We start from the raw sequence: 19,000 nt of genomic DNA, 5'->3' as shown, positions 1-19,000 counted from the left end.
CATTTATTATATAAAAGAAAAAAAGTAATGCAGTTGTTTTGTACACATTTAAATTCCATAAAACAAATCCATAGAAATGAGGATACTCTATGCATGCACTCTGCATTTTCTTTGTTAATGTTTTTATTCACAAAAATAACACCACGTTTTTTTCTTTAAAGCCACTAAAGCAGAGGGAGAACAAAACATGCAGCACTGTACACATTTGCATAGTATATTTTACCCAGCATGCCTTGTAGAATGCTACACATACCTAGATAAGAAAAATAAAAGGGGACAACTTATTAAAATAAATAAAATTTAAAGAAAGAAAAAAAACTATTTGACAAAGGCATTTTTTATCCCACTTCGTCAATGGAGATATAGCAATAGCCTGGGATTTCAACAGCCCTCAGAATACTAGGAAAAATCTTTTTACATCATTTTGCCATATTTCTGTTTTAGTATGTTTTATGTTAATACATTTATTTTTTATTCCCTCCCACCATCCCTACAAAAACACAGCTAATGGCTTTAACTTATGTTTCAAAGTAGTATTCAGTACAAAACAAATTAAAGAATCCCTAACTAACATAATTTTTTGTGATTGGGACATCTTTATTGATCATTCTGACTCGAGGCTGTGAAAAATACGAAAATTTCAAACATGTCCAAAATTCAGAGAAGCCCTATGAGCTCACTTGCTGTGACTTTGTTGTTGTTATTGAAAGAGAAGAAATGAGAAGAGAAAATATAGTATGAGTGTTATCACAAAATAAAATTTAATAAATTTTATGGAAGGGAATAAAACAAAAGAAATTACATCCACAGATTGCAAGGCTATGAAATAAATTGCTGGAAAAGTATCAAGCAGCAAGTTAAAAAGATGGTAGATGAAGTAAATCTGATAAAACTTAGAACTAAATCGACATACTTTTAAAAAATATGACTGCCAAATTTAACAGTGGATTTTGTTATAAGTTTGTGCTATAACAAATGTGCTTCTTTCTCCTCAATCTATTTTTATATTATTGGCAAAATATATATTTTATAATTTTGTACTGTACAATATGTTTTTGCTACATTATTTTTCTACTGCTAATGCAGATTATAAGTAACAACATAGATTTATTTTGGCAATAAAATGCTTTCATTTTAATAACGTCCCAGAAAATATTGTAAGGCATATGAAAAATAGTATGCAACGATATAGCGTTAATGATCCCGCCTCTTTATTACATCCCTTATGCATACAGAATTCACACTGATTTCAGTTAAAAGTGTGTGAAAGTGGCATGCAAGTAGGGCAAGGGTGGCCCCTACATAAATATAGACATAGCCATTTGTTGAGAAATTTAAGTGTTCAAAACATAACCAAGAACACTTAGAAGTATTGAAAAGCTAGAGGCCAGCCACTACTGGTTCTTAGTTCCCCTTTTAACTCCTTATAATTTTCAAATGAGGAAGTATCAGTATATTCTCCCAAACCACTCTAAATTCATTAGTAACATTTTCTACCATCCTTCCGCAAACATTTTACATACATCATGAGAAACAAAAGAAAGTTTCATATATAACTACGACTCCCCAAACCAATTGCTATTCACTCTTAATTATACTTTGTTTATGGCAAGTAGAAGTTACAGCCCTTAGGATTATCTGATGAGATACTTTCTAGTCTTCTCATAATGTCCCTCAATTACATGAAGCATTTAGAATTAATCATCTACAAGTAAAAAGAGATAGCTGCTATCAGAGGATGTATTTTATTTAAGAAAGTCCATTTTAATAAAAGAAGAAACCTTTAAAAGTAATTTTTGAATGCTGTTGTTCTGGGTGCCCATATAAGCCAATTTTACTATTTTGACTAACTTGACTGGTTAAGTCAAAAAGAAGGTTATCGTTATTGTCTGTCTAACAGCTAATTGGATTGACTTGACTGGTTTGATCATGATTATCATTTTAAAGAAGAGGACTGTTCTCTGCCCCATAGACACAGCTTGAGTAAGTAACTTACTAACAGTTATAGTATTGACAGTATTTAAAGGTATGAGAAACTAATAAAACAGATTTTATTACATAATTTCCTATAAAGTTTTCATTCATATAGTCATTCAAGGATGAGTTTTATATAATTAAAAAAACACAACATGCAACATTGTCATAAAAGACAAAGGCAGAAATATAAAAGGAATAAGGGGTACATAGCATTTATTTGAAACATTGATATGAAGTTTATTCCAATTACATGGGAGTCCAAGATAATGCATATCCTTACCCAGTAAATGGCTAAGTCATGCTCTGTGGAAGTCAAGGACCAACAAAATGTGAATTTGCAAACCAGCTGCTCTTAAACATAAAGTCTCTGGACTTTTACTCTTTTAGACTTAGAACTAGATATTATAACAAGTTGCACACAAAGGCAATTCCCTTGCAGTTTGTTTTGTTCCCTATGATGACTTATTTGTTAAATTAACCTTGCCTCATGATAAACTGTGAACCAATTCAAAGAAAACTTCACTAACGTGGAAGAAATGAAAGGGTGCCAAAGAGCATTTTGGAAACAGTTTAAAATCTAAAGGGAAGGCATATTTTAACAATCTATGCATTTAGCTTTGCAGCAAGGTTAGCCAGAATAGTGATAATTTTGATCACTACTTATTGACCAGTGTTTTTCCCTTTAAAGACAGATTGTCTTCTCTAGAGAAGAGGTAGTAAATGTATCAGTACATAGGGTAATTTCTATAATGGTATTACAGTTTTTAAGCAAATACCAAAATAAAACTGTGTAACTAAGAAAATATATACTAACATGCAAATTAAGGTTGCCAAGACACATTCTTAACGGACATCCTGGGTCTTAACAACATTTTGTGATATGTTCATTTAAAGAGTTTAAATTTGCAAACCATCTTTTAGCATAATTTCCTTTTCTTACTTCCTTTCACTGCCTCCACTTCCTATTATGAACTTTAAGGCCCCCCCACAAAAGACAAGTTCAAGTATGCAGGTATGAAAAGAGGTTAACATTCCAAAAATACATTTTGCAAACAATGACAATAATAATTAAATAGCAAATTATTTAAAGGAAACAAATAATTGTCTCAGAATTTGTTTTACATTAATCCATTTCATTGAAGACTAACTGCAATGACTTATATAGTCACAAAATTAAGACTCTTATTAGGAAAGACCATCGTCTAAATTGTGAACAATTTCAACCTTCTCTCCAATAGAACTGTATAAAGATAAGAGAGAATCATCATTTATAAACATTTCTAAGTGTTGCTTTAAATATTAAACAAGATAATGTTGTTGGTTATAATATTAGAGTCACATTATACCCTTGAGAATTAACATCAGGATTGACAAATTGCATTCCTTTTTTTCCAGAACTACATTTCCACACTGTCACATGAGTCCACATTATTATATGTCTGTGACTGAAATTATAGAATTCTAGTATGTGGCTTATACTGTAAGTTAAAACAGCCTCAAAACAGTAAAAGACTTGTTTCTCTTGCTTATAATCATTTGCTGTCTTTAAATGGAATTAATTAAAAACAAAGTATTTATGGAATATGTATTTTTCAAAGGTGCTTGGTGTGCTTGGCAAAAATAAAACTTTTCATTTAGTATATATCTAGATTTTAAGTATCATTTACACAATAAACTCTTAAGTCTTTAAAAAAATAAGATGTATATCCCCTTATTTGAGGAAGACAAACTTATTACAGAAGGAAGGGGAAAGAATATGCCAAATTAAAGTAAAACATTTAAATATATCCATCAATAAAACATACATTATACCCTTTCCAAGATTGTCAGCTTTTGAATAAGAATGCAAAGCAAAACAGGTATGGACATCTGAAGGTAAATGATAGACTGGTTTTGTGCACAGATAGTGAATGAGCCTTTCTTTATCGGCATGACATGGAAGACTAAAAACAAGGCTTTGAGAAACCTTAAAAAACAAGTGACTTTTAAAAAGTTGAAAGAAGATGGTAATCTTGACGACTAGGAAATATATTTAAATGCTGTTACAGCTACCTGCCATAAAATGTAAGTATCTTAAAGTAGTTAAATGACCAAATTGCTAATGCTGCTACAGAAAAAGCTGAACAGCTGTCTAGTCTAAATTTGTACACCTTGGTGCACTCTTTGCAATTAAATACTTTAATGCACACAAACAAGAAACCAGTAAAGCATATAGAAAAATGTTTTGGCTAATGTTTTCTTTCTCATGCAAGTATGTGCTGTACATGTAATAAATATATTTTTGTTTGCTGGAAGATGCTCTTCTGTGTTCTAACAAAGTATTCAGTAATGGCAGGTTATATGTTTATTAAAATGCCTAATGGATATAACTCTTTTAAAATGTCTTAACTGAAAGTTTTATAAGCTTCACTAGATGACAGAAGAATCTCACAAGCCAGTATCACATGTTAACTTTTAAAATTTACTAAGCCCATATTTTTTAATTGTATCAAATATTTGAAATGACTTACAGAATTATAGGTATCCTCATTATCAGCCAAACAGGTTCATAATGGGGTACAAACAGTGAACATAAAGGCAGGGGGGATATGGTGAGGTTGTAATGGGGTTCAAGATATATATATAACTCATCAGTAATGTGGAACTTATTTCCATGGTCAAGAAGATTACTGAACTGGTGCATGCTTTGAGTGCCTAAATATTGAAAGGCTTGGGGAGAAAAGAAGATACTATAAAATTAATTATCATTATTTTCAAAAATAGGCTTCATGACATGTACTAGCAGAAAAGGACTTTTATGGCTGGACTTATTGGGGCTTTAGAAAATGCATGCACTGTGGACATTTAGAAACAAGTTTTTTTTTTTTTAAGACATTTGTGTAAAAAGGGTCAATTTCAATAATTTCTTGGATCATAGTGAATCTAAGGCTTCCTTGATAATATAAAACATAGGTCACCAATTCCATAATTAAAGCCACTGGAAAAACTGTGAAGACTTAATAAGATGAAGGGGAGTGTTCCTTAGAAATAAGGCAGCTCAATCTCCAAATTCTTTTAATTTTCTGCATTAAAAATGCTATAATTTTAGTCAACAAATATTTGCTGAATCTATGAGTTTATTTTTTACTGCAAGCTTTTAAAATCATTTGTTTCAACTTTTTTCAATTAGTCATTTTGTAAAAACACCTCCTGAATATCAAAGTTGAATGTGTCCACATAAAACGAAATTCCTTAGCATGATTTAAAGAATTTGTTGAAGGGCCAGAACATTCAGATATTCAAAGACAGAGACTGAGAGAAGCAATGGAAAGATACTCAATCTTGTGGGCAGGAAATACTGACCCTGCGTTTGTGTTAAGTGAAATAGATGAATTCCCACCTGGAAGTGTTTAGCATTGCACTCGGGAGGAATGGTACCACATCCTTACTATCTGACTTCAGATTCCTGGATGTATGTAGTTGTGCTCAGATTGATTAAAGGGAGAACAACACCCCATTTTATATTTCACATAACCAGCTATGCTTGGGCCTCTCTTTACTATTCTCTCTCACTGCTGAAAAACATTTGAGGTTTTTTTGCTTGTTTGTATTTGTTTTTGCCAACTTCAAATGAGCTAACAGTACTGACTAAACAAAAAGCAAAACACTTTGAATACAACAGCTGTGCCAGGAAAGAAATAAAAATATTAAAATCTGAGGAGACTATATAATTTCTGCATTAAGATTTCTGAGATATTTTTGGCACTATCAATACATTTGGTAAGTTTGAAAAGCCATTCTGGCAACATTAACATATATTAAAATGTTTATACACTCCAACTTTAAGTGTAAATTTAGCTTCCAGCAAATAAATACCAAAGCTGGATTTGGCTTCTATTGGTATTTCGATTTTCTTATTAGTTTTTTTTTTTCCCAGATTTTTCAATTGATTACAACATGCTCAAGTAGACTTTCTAGTCAATTCACCCAAATTCCAACAGGAATTGGTTTATAAATTGGTTCCAACTGGAACTGGTCATTTGGAATTTCCGGCATGGGAAATTATTTTATATGTGCCTTGTAAGTACCCTAAATTACAAATTGATGTGTCTAAATCTATGAAGAAAACAAAATGTACTGTTATCATGTAAATGTTGCACTTAAAAATATCTATATGATCGGGCATCTAATATCCATCTAGACTCAAGGGCATAATGTAATTTTTTTTTGCCCCTTACTTAGCATAAAATGACAGCAGCCCATTAGCACAGTAAATACTGTGCTATGTTAGCCAAGTTAAGATGATTGGTTTATCCTAGCACTGCTATGGCAAATTGTCAACAGATGAATATTTTTTGTTTCATTAGACTCAAAGCCTATGTCGGGAGTCATGGCTATATCCCCCAGGTGATCCTCGGTTCCTATGGGGTTTGTAAGTGTCCTGGTATGAGTCAGGGTAATCTTCTTCCACAAGAGGGTAATGATCTCGGCTATGCTGAGAACTGGAAGACAAGCGGTTCCTACTCTTCCGAGCCCTTTCATTGTGATAATTTTCATCAGAGGTCATTAGACTTCGTCTTTCAATTGGAGAGTTCTCTGTGGAGTGGTTGCTGTGCCTCATTCGCTGACTCTAAAAATATCAGATAGTTCATTGATTAAATCATGTCAGCTTCATTCATCTAAACATGTATGTAAAATCATAGGATCTGTACAATAAGATGCTAAATATCTGACTTAATAAGGCATTCTGATGCACCAATGGTCTGCTCAGAATGTCTGGTCTTATTTATTTGGGACACAACATGAAAAGATGCCAGAGTGTTGATAGTTTATGAGTTTAATTCCACAGTGTTGAATGACTATGCTTCCTATTACAAATGTAGAATTGAAAGCTAACTGTTAAATGGAACTTAATATATTTAGGAAGGTCTAATCCATTTCTATTGCAAAAATGAAAATTATTTTACTATTGGGAAATAAAGTTCAGAATAGCATTTATTATTTCTCTCTTGAATTGATATAATCTTTCTCCTTCTAAAGTAACACACCTCACCTTGATCTAACTGAATATTCCTTATACCTTTTAAAAACATTTTAATAAAATTATTATTTGTGCTGTTCATAAAATAAAGTGTTTCTGCATCCTATATAAATGTAATAATCTTTCCAAGGGTGTGTACAATAATTATGAAGCCAGCTAATTGATACATTTATAAATCTTGCTTCCTCAACTAAATTGTCCTGCAAAATAACTTCCAATATAAACTAAATTCCTCTAATACCATTAATTGAAATTAGTATCTTAAGATACTTATTTGAAGTCTCAGAAAATGTTATTCAACATTTTTCTCCACTATGAGAAAACATATATCTACTTGTGTATACCGGTTTAGGTAGGTCACATCAGTTAAGGCAGAGGATCCTGGTGAAACCATGGGCCCAGACACATCTCATCTAAAGTACACTCAGATTCAGGCAGAAGGAAATTCATTTGACAGGTCACAGACTGTGCCTTTAACCTCAGTCAGGTGCCTCACAATGAAGTGTCAATTGTTACTGGGAGAAGAAATAGGCCACAGAATAAAGGGCAACACATTAACTCATTAGTGAAACAGGGAGAACCACTCTAGGTGGATGTCTTAGCAGTGATGAGTCAAGATTGTTGTATTCAATACAAAAGTGCAACATTGCATTTCTACCTACATTACAGAAGTGTATTGCTTCATGCATCTATTTCTCATTCTGTAATGTACAATTCAGAGCCAATCCAAACTAGTCAATGGTAATGTACACTCAGATCAGCCCATGGGGAGTGAAACAAGGCATGAAATTGTCCTAATGCACGCGTATGTGCTGTACATTACCACAGTACATTTTTCATGTTCATTTCTATTTTTAAAAGCTATTCATTTGCATGAGTTTTTCTGCTTACAAAGATGCAATTTTGTAACAGAGTAATACAGCTATAATAGCATTTCAGAGAGTGCCATTTATCTCAGACTTAACTCTGTATGATCGACAAGACTATCATTATAATCCATTAAAACAAAACTCGTCATGATACAAGAGGGCTCAATTGACTACATGTTCCTCAGTTTGCTGTGGGTTTGGCCACATTCCAGCAGCTACTTGATGAATGGTAAATAATAATTGATGTAGAAAGGCAAGCTCTTTCTGTACCATAAGGTCTCTGGCTCCCTATCTCTACCTCTGAGTGCAGCACCAGAACAGCAGAAGAGAGAACCTCTTGATCCTGTGTTCATCCCCAGCTTCCCTAAAGGACACGTGCCACAGCCACTTACAAAGGTGGGCACCTGCACAGCCCCAAGAAAACTCAGGGATCAGTTACTGTTTCTGAACAGAGCAGCTCTACTTATATCCACATTGTCTTGTGCAAGGTAGAGAGCAGGCCTAGCAACCTGGGTGGGGTAGGATTAGCTAAGGGCAACCAAAAGGCTTATCTGCACCTATATACCTTACTTAGCTATTGTGTAATCCTTAAGAAGTGGCATTAATAAGTAATGGAGGGGCCAGGAGTGGTGGCTCATGATGGTAATTTCAACATTGTGGAAGGCCAAGGCCAGAAGATTGCTTGAAGCCAGGAGTTTGAGACCATCCTGGGCAACAAAGTGAGACACTGACACTGTCTCTACAATTTTTTTTTTTTTTAAATTATCCATGTGTGTGGTATGTGCCTGTAGCCCTGGCTATTTGGGAGGCTGAGGCAGTAGGATTGCATGAGCCCATGAGTCCAGGAATTTGAGGCTGCAGTGAGCTATGATCATATCACTGCATTCCAGCCCGAACAACAGAGTGAGACTATGTCTCCAAAAAAAGTAATGGGCAGGTGCATTGAGTAGGCATTAAGTTTGCCGGCAGAGTTTAGACATAGGAGGAGTTAATTTACCTAAGTAAAATCCACTATAAATTCACAGAGAGCATAGTTCTCAGGAAATTGTCAGCCTCTGGGTAGTTTTCTCTAGGATAGATCATAATTAGATAATATTTAAGATTTTTAAATATAATGTACACATAGTGTTCCCTCTTCAGATTAAGGATGACTCCAGCCTCCATCCTAATCAAGTTCCCATAGAATTTTACATGTAAGGTTGTAAAAAGCATGAGTGAAAAAGTGACAATACCTGTAACCCAGAAATTGCTGTGGGATATGGTGAGAGTGCCGTGGAGCCCAAATTCCTTCCCAGTAGCGGGGTCATGGGTGTGCTACTGGTTGTGTGGGTGGCACGCCAGTACGCCTCCAGGTACTCCCCTAGATGTTCACACGCGTCCTCCAGCTGATTTTCATCCAATATAACATCAAACATTTCCTGTAGATGACAAGAAAATCCACTTTACTTCCATTTTAGGTTTTAGGCAATGAAACCTAAAATTCCACTTAACACAAAATAATAGCATTTTTAATAGCTATTAGCTAATGTCAAATTTGAGGTGCTATATGGGCAGTTTCTAAAGTTAGGGTCAAGTGAAGAGTTACACAGTTATCCATGAACAAATGTGGATATTAATATAAAAACCAAAGTGTTCATTCAATATTTGGATCTTTTTTTTTTTTTTCCAGACAGAGTCTCATTCTGTTGCCCAGGCTGAAGTGCAGTGGCATGATCTTGGCTCAATGCAACCTCTGTCCACTGGGTTCAAGCGATTCTCCTGCCTCAGTCTCCCAAGTAGCTAGGATTACAGGCACCTGCCACTGTGTCCAGCTAAATTTTTTTGTATTTTTTTTTTAGTAGAGATGGGGTTTCACCATCTTGGCCAGGCTGGTCTTGAACTCCTGACCTCGTGATCCACCCGCCTCGGCCTCCTAAAGTGCTGGGATTATAGGCATGAGCCACAGCGCCCAGCCGGATTTTTCATTATTTAGAAAGAAAAAGATGAAGTAGGCCGGGCGTGGTGGCTCACGCTTGTAATCCCAGCACTTTGGGAGGCCAAGGAGGGTGGATCACGAGGTCAGGAGATCGAGACTATGGTGAAACCCCGTCTCTACTAAAAAATACAAAAAATTAGCCGGGCGTGGTGGTGGGCGCCTGTAGTCCCAGCTACGCAGAGAGGCCGAGGCAGGAGAATGGCGTGAACCCGGGAGGCGGAGCTTGCAGTGAGCCAAGATTGCGCCACTGCACTCCAGCCTGGGCGACAGAGCGAGACTCCGTCTCAAAAAAAAAAAAGAAAAAGATGAAGTAAGTGTAAATGTGTTATAGGTAAAATATAATGAAAACCCACGTGTATTCACATCTTTAGCCATATATTCCTATAGAGCTGCACTCTACATGCTTCAGAATATGAGAGAAGCAAGTTTGTGGCACTGAGAAGGGAGTTCTAGACATGTTTTGGGCAATGACCACATCAATGGAATAAACATTTTTTCTCCTAAGGTAACTATGTTGAAGGGAATAACATTTACTTAGATAATTTTCAGAATGCTTGTGAAAATAACATTATCTGTCATATGATAAAACAATAAGGAAAGTTTAGCATTAATAACAGAAAACCACATGGCAGTGGTTTCTGCTACCACAAGATCATTTTGTGAAATGGTTAAGAAAGAACAAGGGGTGTTTAATTGGGGAAAGCAGGGGGTCACAAAAGAAATATCTGGTGTCCATGTTTCGGACAGTAAGGCCATTGTTCAACATCTGGTCTGTACTCAGGAAGTTGTTCTGCTCCAGAGGAGCAGGGTGGCCCGCCTGTCATTGCAGTGTGGCTGGGAACACAGACAGGATATACCCCAGACATATACTCTTCAGAGGGAAATCAGAAAACTTTGGCACCACACAAAGAGAAAAGTCATTCCACAGGTAAGTGTTAGCACATCTCAACTTTCTTTCTTTCCTTCTTTTTCTTTGAGACAGTGTTGCTCTGTGGCCCAGGCCAGAGTGCACTGGAGCAAACACAACTCACTGCAGCCTGGAACACCTGGGCTCTAGCGATCCTCCCACCTCAGCTTCCTGAGTAGCTGGGACCACAGGCATGCACCACTGCGCCTGGCTAATTTTTTTAACTTTTTGTAGAGACGAGATCTCACCATGTTGCCCAGGCTGGTCTCAAACTCCTGGGCTCCAGCGATCCTCCTGCCTTGGCCTCCCAAAGTGCTGGGATTACAGACATGAGTTACCACACCCGGCTCACATCTCAACTTTCAATAGTAGGATTGAAATACCTTTCCCACCACCTTCATCTGCTTTTATCAACTCATTTTACCAAAATAAGAACCTCCCAGGAATGAATCAAAGACAGGGTACTGCCATCGGCACTGATAAAGCTGGCTGAATTTAGATTAATGGCAACTGGATGATGTGAAGTTAGTGGTGTCTCAGCTCAGTCATTCTCTTCTGTGCCTGGAACAAGGCCTCCTGAAGCAGAAGTCACCATGGAAACAATCAACATTTACTATTTAAATGTTTCATCACATCAATTATTATGGAAAATTTTGGCCTTAAATCGGAAAGCCATTTGGGGTTCTTAGAACAAAACTAGGAAAAGAATAAGATGACTTCAGTCCAAACGGATTCATGTTTGAGAAGACTCAGCCAGTTCAACTGATGTAGAAAATTCCCCCCAACCAAGAACAGTTATTAGTAGATTTCAGATTATTTTGCATATTTTATTCATTCATAAAATATTTACTCAGTCCCTATTTTCTTCCGGGCACTGTGGGTATACAGTGGCAAGGAAAACAGACAACATCTTATGCTCAAGAAGCACAAAGTGTGGTGGGAGAGATAAGTATTAAAATCCATAATAATCTATGTCACACTGGGACTTTAATTCAGACAAATAAAGAGACTGAGCCGGTTAATGTTTGGAGCTGCAGCATAAAGTTCTGGATTTAGAAGGAGGCTTGTGTGAAAACTGAACTTACGAGGAAGGGGAAGTTACAAGTAAGCCAAAGAATATTATCCGTAGAGGGACGAGAATAAAACAAAAAAAGAGAAGCAGAGGCACAATGGAAGAAAGAGATCATATGGCCATGAGGGCCAAGGAAAGCAGCTACGCCTAGAGTTTCTGTCAACATATATGCTTACAATAAATCCCCCTTTCCACTAAAGTAACCCAAGGGAATTCCTTGTCTCTTGCAATCAAAAGCCCCTCCCCCACTCATGTAAAAGTTCAACAGTTACAAATGTAGAATCTCAGAACTGTCCATGATGCTTTGACATAAATAGAGGCATAGAGGTGCTGACTTGAGTGAGACAAGGACAGCTACACCCCAAAGAACATCCACAGACTCAGATGGCACAGGAGGAAGAAAGAGGAAACCAGGCAGCACCAGAACAAAGGACCAGTCTCTCGGCCATTCCAGGTTATAGTGTGCTGCAAGTTCTACACTTTATGTGACTTGGAGTTGGTTGTTTATATCATTTTATTTATGTGAACCATAAAATTTGATTACATAGGTCTCATTCTATAATATAGGTTTGATTAGTCTCAACAAGTCATTTTCTTGCTGTTTCTTAAAGTGCCAAACTGAAAAACCTTCCAAGGATACCTGAGCTGGATGGGTCCTGACATCCACAGCCAGGATTGCAAAGCCCAAGGAGGGTAAGCAGCACCTATAGCAGAATGTTATTTGAATGAGGTTTATATCTACTTGGCCGTTCTACTCGTTACATTGTCACTGTTGTAGACATAATTAGTGGCACATTTAATTACCGTAAGTTTAATAAAGCACTTCTCTTTGCCAATGAATGGATAGAATTTGTATATATCAGCACATGGCTGTGTGCTTAAGTCTCAGTCATTTCTAGGAAACTGCTTTTGCACTGCTAAAAGACAGATATAGGTTGGAAGATGACTTGAAACTGCTTTTAGGCTTTCAAAAAACACAGAGAAAAGCAAATTTCTGCTTCTGAATGAATACTGACATATGTGGCTTATTTTCAACTAGGAAGAATTTCACAGCCTGTATATCTGTGACAATTTTTCTCTTTAGCTGTTTAGGAAATAACACAGCTGAGTAGACCAGAGTGATAGAAACTCAGTATCAGGGGAAAACAGTTTTTAAAAATCATACAAGAAATGCAAAGAGAAGCAACCCAATGAATTATGCAAACCAGCTTTGCCAATTTTTCATAAATTTAAAGGTTCAAGTGTAGTCAGCTCCTTACTATGCAATATGTGGCCTGCAGCATGGGCTATGGATGCAGAGAGCTCCTAATCAGCAGAAGTCCCGGGCAGCGAACAGTTACCCACTCAGTGATACCATGCCCTTGGTGCAGCCCAAGAGAAGGGCAACGCTGAGCTGTTTTCAAAGCATGGCCACAGGGAACACCTCTGCCCTTGTATGATGGGATATTCTCTTCAGCTGAGGTAGGCAGAATGGTGTGGCTGCCAAAGTAAATAAGTAGTGAATAGGGGAATCAAAACATAGCATCAAAAAAATCAGGCACATTAGGCCCCCTTTCTGGATAAGCTCCTTCAAGAAAATTAAAAATAAAAGCATTGTAAATAACCAAGAGTGAAAAACATGCCTCTAGCTCATTTCGTGGGTATGAGAGCTAAAACGGCAGGAAAGAAAGAAAGGGGAAGAAAGACTGAAACTGAATAAAATGGAAATGAATACTTGCAAGGTCTTAAAAAAAAAGTATTTAACCATCTGTTTGGTTCCCCATTCACAGAGTAAGATGTAACGCTCTTTACTAGGGAAGCCACCTGAATTAGGGTGACCAATGATTGTGGTTGCTGGGGATCTTAGTGTTTCTGGAGACATGAGACTATCACTGCTAAACCTTGAAAATCTTGAGCAAATGGTGGGTCACCCTACTTTTTACAGAAGATACAGTGCTCTCCGGGTCCTACCTGGAGGAAATGAAGCATATTCCATTTATTTCTTTTCAATTCTTTTTGGAGGGAAGATATATAAAGACACTGGGTAAGTCTTCCTTAATGACTATAAAATACATATTTTCTAGCATGGAGGGGAGAATCTCATTAAAACTAACGTATATTGTCTGTTTTTTTTTAATCTAGGAAGCTGCTATTGAATATTTTTAATAAAAAGTTTATAAAATGTAGAAACTAATTTTGCAGTTTAATTTTAACTTTTGTTTTTTGGGGTTTTTTTTTTTTTTTTGGAGATAGGGTCTCACTCTGACGTCCAGGCTGGAATCCAGTGGCGTAATCTCCGATCGCTGCAGCCTCAATCTCTGGGGCTTGGGTGATTCTCCCACCTCAGCCTCCTGAGTAACTGGGACTACGGATATGCACCACCATACCCAGCTAATTTTTTGTAGTTTTTGGTAGGGATGGGTTTTCCCCATGTTGCCCAGGCTAATATTGAACTACTGGGCTCAAGTGATCCACCTGCCTCAGCCTCCCAAAGTGCTGGGATTACAGGCATGAGCCACTGTGCCTGAACTTAACTTTTTAAAGTTGGCTCATTACTGAATATTAGCTAGACAGGGGATTAAATGTACCAAAACTCTCCCATGCATATAACAATAATTATAATTATATGCATTGCTTTACATTTATTTGTTGTACATAGATAAAACTGCATGTTGGGCGTTTTTCTTATTTCTAAGTGGTAAAAAGAAATACTATAGGTAAGCATACTTTTATTTCCTTGCTATTGGAAAATATAGAGACCCTGAAACTGACACCAAAAAAAAAAAAAAAAAAAGATTGGGGCAGCACTTTGGGAGGCCAAGGCGGGAGGATCAGTTGAGCCCAGAGGTTCAAGACCAGCCTAGGCAACATGGCAAAACCCTGTCTCTACAAAAAAATAAAAAAAAAATGAGCTGGGCTTAGTGGCATATTCCTATGGACCCAGCTACTGGGGAGGATGAGGTGGAAGGATTGCTTGAGCTGGGGAGGTCATGATTGCACCACTACACTCCAGCCTGAACAACAGAGCAAGACCCTGTCTCAACAAAACAAAACAAAACAAACCACACACACAAAAAAGACTGGCAAGTACTGTTCAGTAAAATAAAACAGCTGAATGGTACAACATGTAATGCTAATTATAAAAATAATCAACGCAATGTTTCTTTCATGTCAAAACTCCATTCTTTACATTATTAAAGCTTTTGAGATTCTGAGTATTTAACTCACTGGTCAACTAATGATGAGAAATTAGACTCTAAGTTGAAGGGCTTTTAAAAGATCTATGATGGGTGCGGTGGCTCACACCTGTAATCCCAGCACTTTGGGAGAACAAGGTGGACAGGTCACCTGAGGTCAGGAGTTCGAGACTATCTCTTTTAAAAAATACAAAAATCTCTTTTAAAAAATACAAAAATTAGCTGGGCATGGTGGCACATGCCTGTAGTCCCAGCTACTTGGGAGGCTGAGGCAGGAGAATCGCTTGAACCCAGAAGGCGGAGGCTGCAGTGAGCTCCCATCGCGCCACTGCACTCCCACCGAGGTGACAATATTACTGGGCTCTAGCAGTTAGTTCCAGGTAGTTTCCACTTTAATGAGCTAAACAGGAAAGATAATCATAGTTCTTGCCAGTAATTGGTGAGGGTAAAATGAGGGCAAAAAATATAAAACTTTGATTCTTTTGACTTCCTCTCTCTTGATAATTTGTGACACTTGATGTGAACCCAAACATATTTTCCTCCCCACACCCCTCCATCTGTCCATTCATATTCTTCAAAGATAATACCATCTACCAACATTAGTGCCTACAGAAAAGGCATCCCATGTTTCTGTTAAAGTCAGATTAAGTGGATGTGTTAGATCATAGCATTGGTGGGAATGAACTACCCCTAACTCGATATACCCAAGTCCAGTGGCTGAAATCCCTGGAAAAGTTGTAGTCCCCTTTGGGCTGAGAGAAACTGGATCCCATGTGGTCTTACTTCATGAAGCAAACATCTGAAATTGATTACTCCCCTTTTCAAAAGCAGTGTTAGGACTTAAACTGTGGACATCCAGGGGCTGTGAATAATGAATGCACCAATGAGGAGAGCACTTCAAATAGACAGGTAAATCCACACGATTCTAAATAATTCAAATAAAATGACTGGAAGAGGGCAGTGGAAAATTACTACTGTGAGAGCAATATGATCAAGGATAACTGGGCACTATCATTCGCTCCAGAATTCTTGTGTTTCATAGGATAAATCTGAGTCCATTCAGCAGCGGAAAATAAAGGGCAACAGAAGGGAGCGACCATGGTTACTGTAACATTAGAGGTTTGCAAGACTCTACTGAGGAGATGAGTTCCCTTCTCCCAGAAAGAGCGATCAATGTCATTTTACACACACAAAAACATTACACAGCTCAAACAGCCGCAGGGTCAGCTTTGGGTAACACAAGCCAGATCATAACTAAGTAGGATTAAAGGATTACATTTCATTTATATGTTCAATTGTCTGTCTCTCAGCTTTTCTTCTTATTACCATAGTACTGGGGAAGTTTACACTTGGCCTTCTTAAAAAAACATACTATTTTAAACTTACCTGAAGAGAAAAAGAATACCAATACTTGGTAGAAGCAAAAAGAAATTTAAAAAATGTAGTCTATAGATGTATAATGGCAATACAGAATCAGGCTGGTCATATTAAAAAAAAAAATGAGATGGGTTTGCAGGTCCTATTCCCATAGGTCCCCTTTTGTCTGCATCCCATCTTTTCTTCTGTGAATTCCGAATGGGCAACGAGAGGTAAATCCTTCCTCTTCCAAAGTAGAACTATCCAGTAGCCCATTTTCCCCACTCATCTTACTGTCTATGACAGATTTTAAATGGTCACAAATTCCTTGACATTCCCTCATGGAGATGAAGACTTATATCCCCTCTCCTTGAATTTAGGCAGCCTCTGTGATTTTTTTTTCTTTAAGAGACAATGTCTCACTCTGTCAGGTAGAATGCAGTGGCATAATCTTGGCTCACTGCAGCTCCAAACTCCTGGGTTCAAGCAATTCTCCCACCTCAGCCTACCAAGTAGCTAGAGCTATGCCCAGCTAATTTTTTTTAATTTCCCTTTAGAGACAAGGTCTCAGTATGTCTCCCAGGTTGAAGGAAAGTGGCACAATCACAGCTCAGTGCAGCCTTGAACTCCTGGGCTCAAGCCATCCTCCTGCTTCAACCTCCTGAGTAGCTGGGACTACAGGCACTCACCATGCACCCAGCTCTTTGTAACTATTTTGATAAAATGCTGTGGAAATGACGTGGTCTGGTATCTATGCCCAGGCTGTAAAAGATTGGAATCTTTGCTCATGGAGCCTGGGAGCTGCCATGTAAGAAGCCTGTATTCAAAAAGAGCTGGCTGAGTCCAGCCTTCAGCCATTCCTGCTAAGGTACCAGGTCAGCCGCCAGCTGAATACTACAAGTGGCCATTGTTTGAAGTCACTAAGTTTTGGGGGTTATTTTATTGCATAGTAATAGATAACCATAGCTTGGTCCCAGAACAAGGGGGCAACTTCAGTTTGCCAGCTAAATCAGGCCTGTCCCATGCCTCTACTAAGTTTGATTGGAACACAGCTACACCCATTTGTTTACACACTGTCTATGTTTGCTTTCCTGCTCGAGAGCAGAGATGAGTAGTTTTGCAAAGGGGTCTGTATAGCCCACAAAGCCTAAGATATTACTATCTGGCCCTTTACTTAAAAAGTTCGCCGATCTCTCTCCTAGAAAAATCCTTACCCATGAAATACATACTTATCTTTTCTTTTTCTTTTCTTTCTTTTTTTTTCTTTTTTTGAGACAGAGTCTTGCTCTGTCACCCAGGCTGGAGTGCAGCGGTATGGTCTCAGCTCACTGCAGCCTCCACCTCCCAGGTTCAAGCAATTCTGCCTCAACCTCCTGAGTAGCTGGGATTACAGGTGCGTGCCAATACACCTGGCTAATTTTTGTATTTTTAGTAGAGACGGGGTTTCACCATGTTGGTCAGGCTGGTCTCAAACTCCTGACCTCATGATCCACCCGCCTTGGCCTCCCAAAGTGCTGAGATTACAGGCATGAGCCACTGCACCCGGCCAAAACCCATACTTTTCTTTCCAGGAGAATATATAACTGACCTGTTGCCATTCATCATCTAGTCTTGCTAGACTAGGAGAAAGAGATCTTAAGCTGACTTTGGCCCAAGGCATATAACCTTTGAAAAGCCAGTTCTTTTGGTCTCAGTTCCATCATTTGTAAAATGAGGAGATTGGACTAAGTCAGTCTTTCCCTAGACATGTTCCACTGGACCCATAGGATGCTCAATGGAAAAGCAGATCTGCAGTCACAATTTTAGGGGAAGCTCTGCATACTATTTGTCCTATTGGAGATATAAAATACACATTGGCATATTCAGGGTTCTGTAGTAAAGAAACCAGACTACTTTTGTTCACCTAAGTGTTTTCTCAAACATTTTTGGTATCAGGATTATTTTCCCATAACACTTACTGATATCACATAGGACCCACATTATAAATAATATAGTCTAGGAAATACTATATTGGGTGCTCTTTAAAGTCCCCTTTTGCTTCAATAGTCCCTGGATCTAGGATTAATTCTCCTGGCTACAGCATTAACTTTTTTCAGAGCTCTTACAGACTTCCCTGTCCAAAAACTGTTGCCTTTCATTTCTTAGCAATGTGATACTCTGCCAATGTAATTTGCTGACTTTTCAGACTGGAGATACGGTGGCCAATTAAGTAAGTCGCAAATTCTCCTAAAGGAATTAAAATGACCCAGTGATCACCAATCTTTGGATGACAATTATAATTATGGTCTTGAAGTAAAGCAGGGGCAAATGCGGACACATTTTAAGGTTACCACTGGTTTTTATAATCCAAAGATTTATTCGCATACGCCAAAATAGAGGATACTATTCCTTCTCAGCATTACTACCATCTGTGCAGTATCAATTGAACACGTTTAATAAAGTAAACAGTGTTTAGAAAATGTTAAGTACAAGGTAACCTTATCCATCCAGACTGCCTGTTTAAAATTCCAGGTTATCTTACCAATTATATAAAAAGATAAAGTGTTTATCTTACTGAGATAATGGTAAGGCAAGGCTGTCTTTCCAGTCATGGAGCTGTTTGAAATCTCTGACCTGGGTACAAGTCCTAAGGTAGCTCATTATATTAC

General features: G+C 37.7%; 1 protein-coding gene across 7 annotated transcripts in view; it reads right to left on the bottom strand.

Annotated features, from left to right (window-relative positions):
* Positions 1 to 1,401: 1,401 nt before the first annotated feature.
* CACNB4 (calcium voltage-gated channel auxiliary subunit beta 4) overlaps positions 1,402 to 19,000 on the bottom strand; it is a 283,651-nt gene continuing 266,052 nt past the window's right edge. For all 7 annotated transcript variants that reach the window (XM_032755717.2, XM_032755722.2, XM_032755718.2 and 4 more), the window contains 2 exons: positions 9,099 to 9,284; positions 1,402 to 6,586 (listed from right to left, as the gene is read on the bottom strand). In XM_032755717.2, the coding sequence (XP_032611608.1) occupies positions 6,326 to 6,586; positions 9,099 to 9,284 (447 nt within the window). In that variant the 3' untranslated portion in view covers positions 1,402 to 6,325. The remainder of the gene's footprint in view (positions 6,587 to 9,098; positions 9,285 to 19,000) is intronic.

This window comes from Hylobates moloch, unplaced genomic scaffold (genome assembly GCF_009828535.3).
Source record: "Hylobates moloch isolate HMO894 unplaced genomic scaffold, HMol_V3 SCAFFOLD_1, whole genome shotgun sequence".
NCBI classification, from domain to species: domain Eukaryota; kingdom Metazoa; phylum Chordata; class Mammalia; order Primates; family Hylobatidae; genus Hylobates; species Hylobates moloch.
This window is presented reverse-complemented; position numbering and strand designations above follow the sequence as displayed.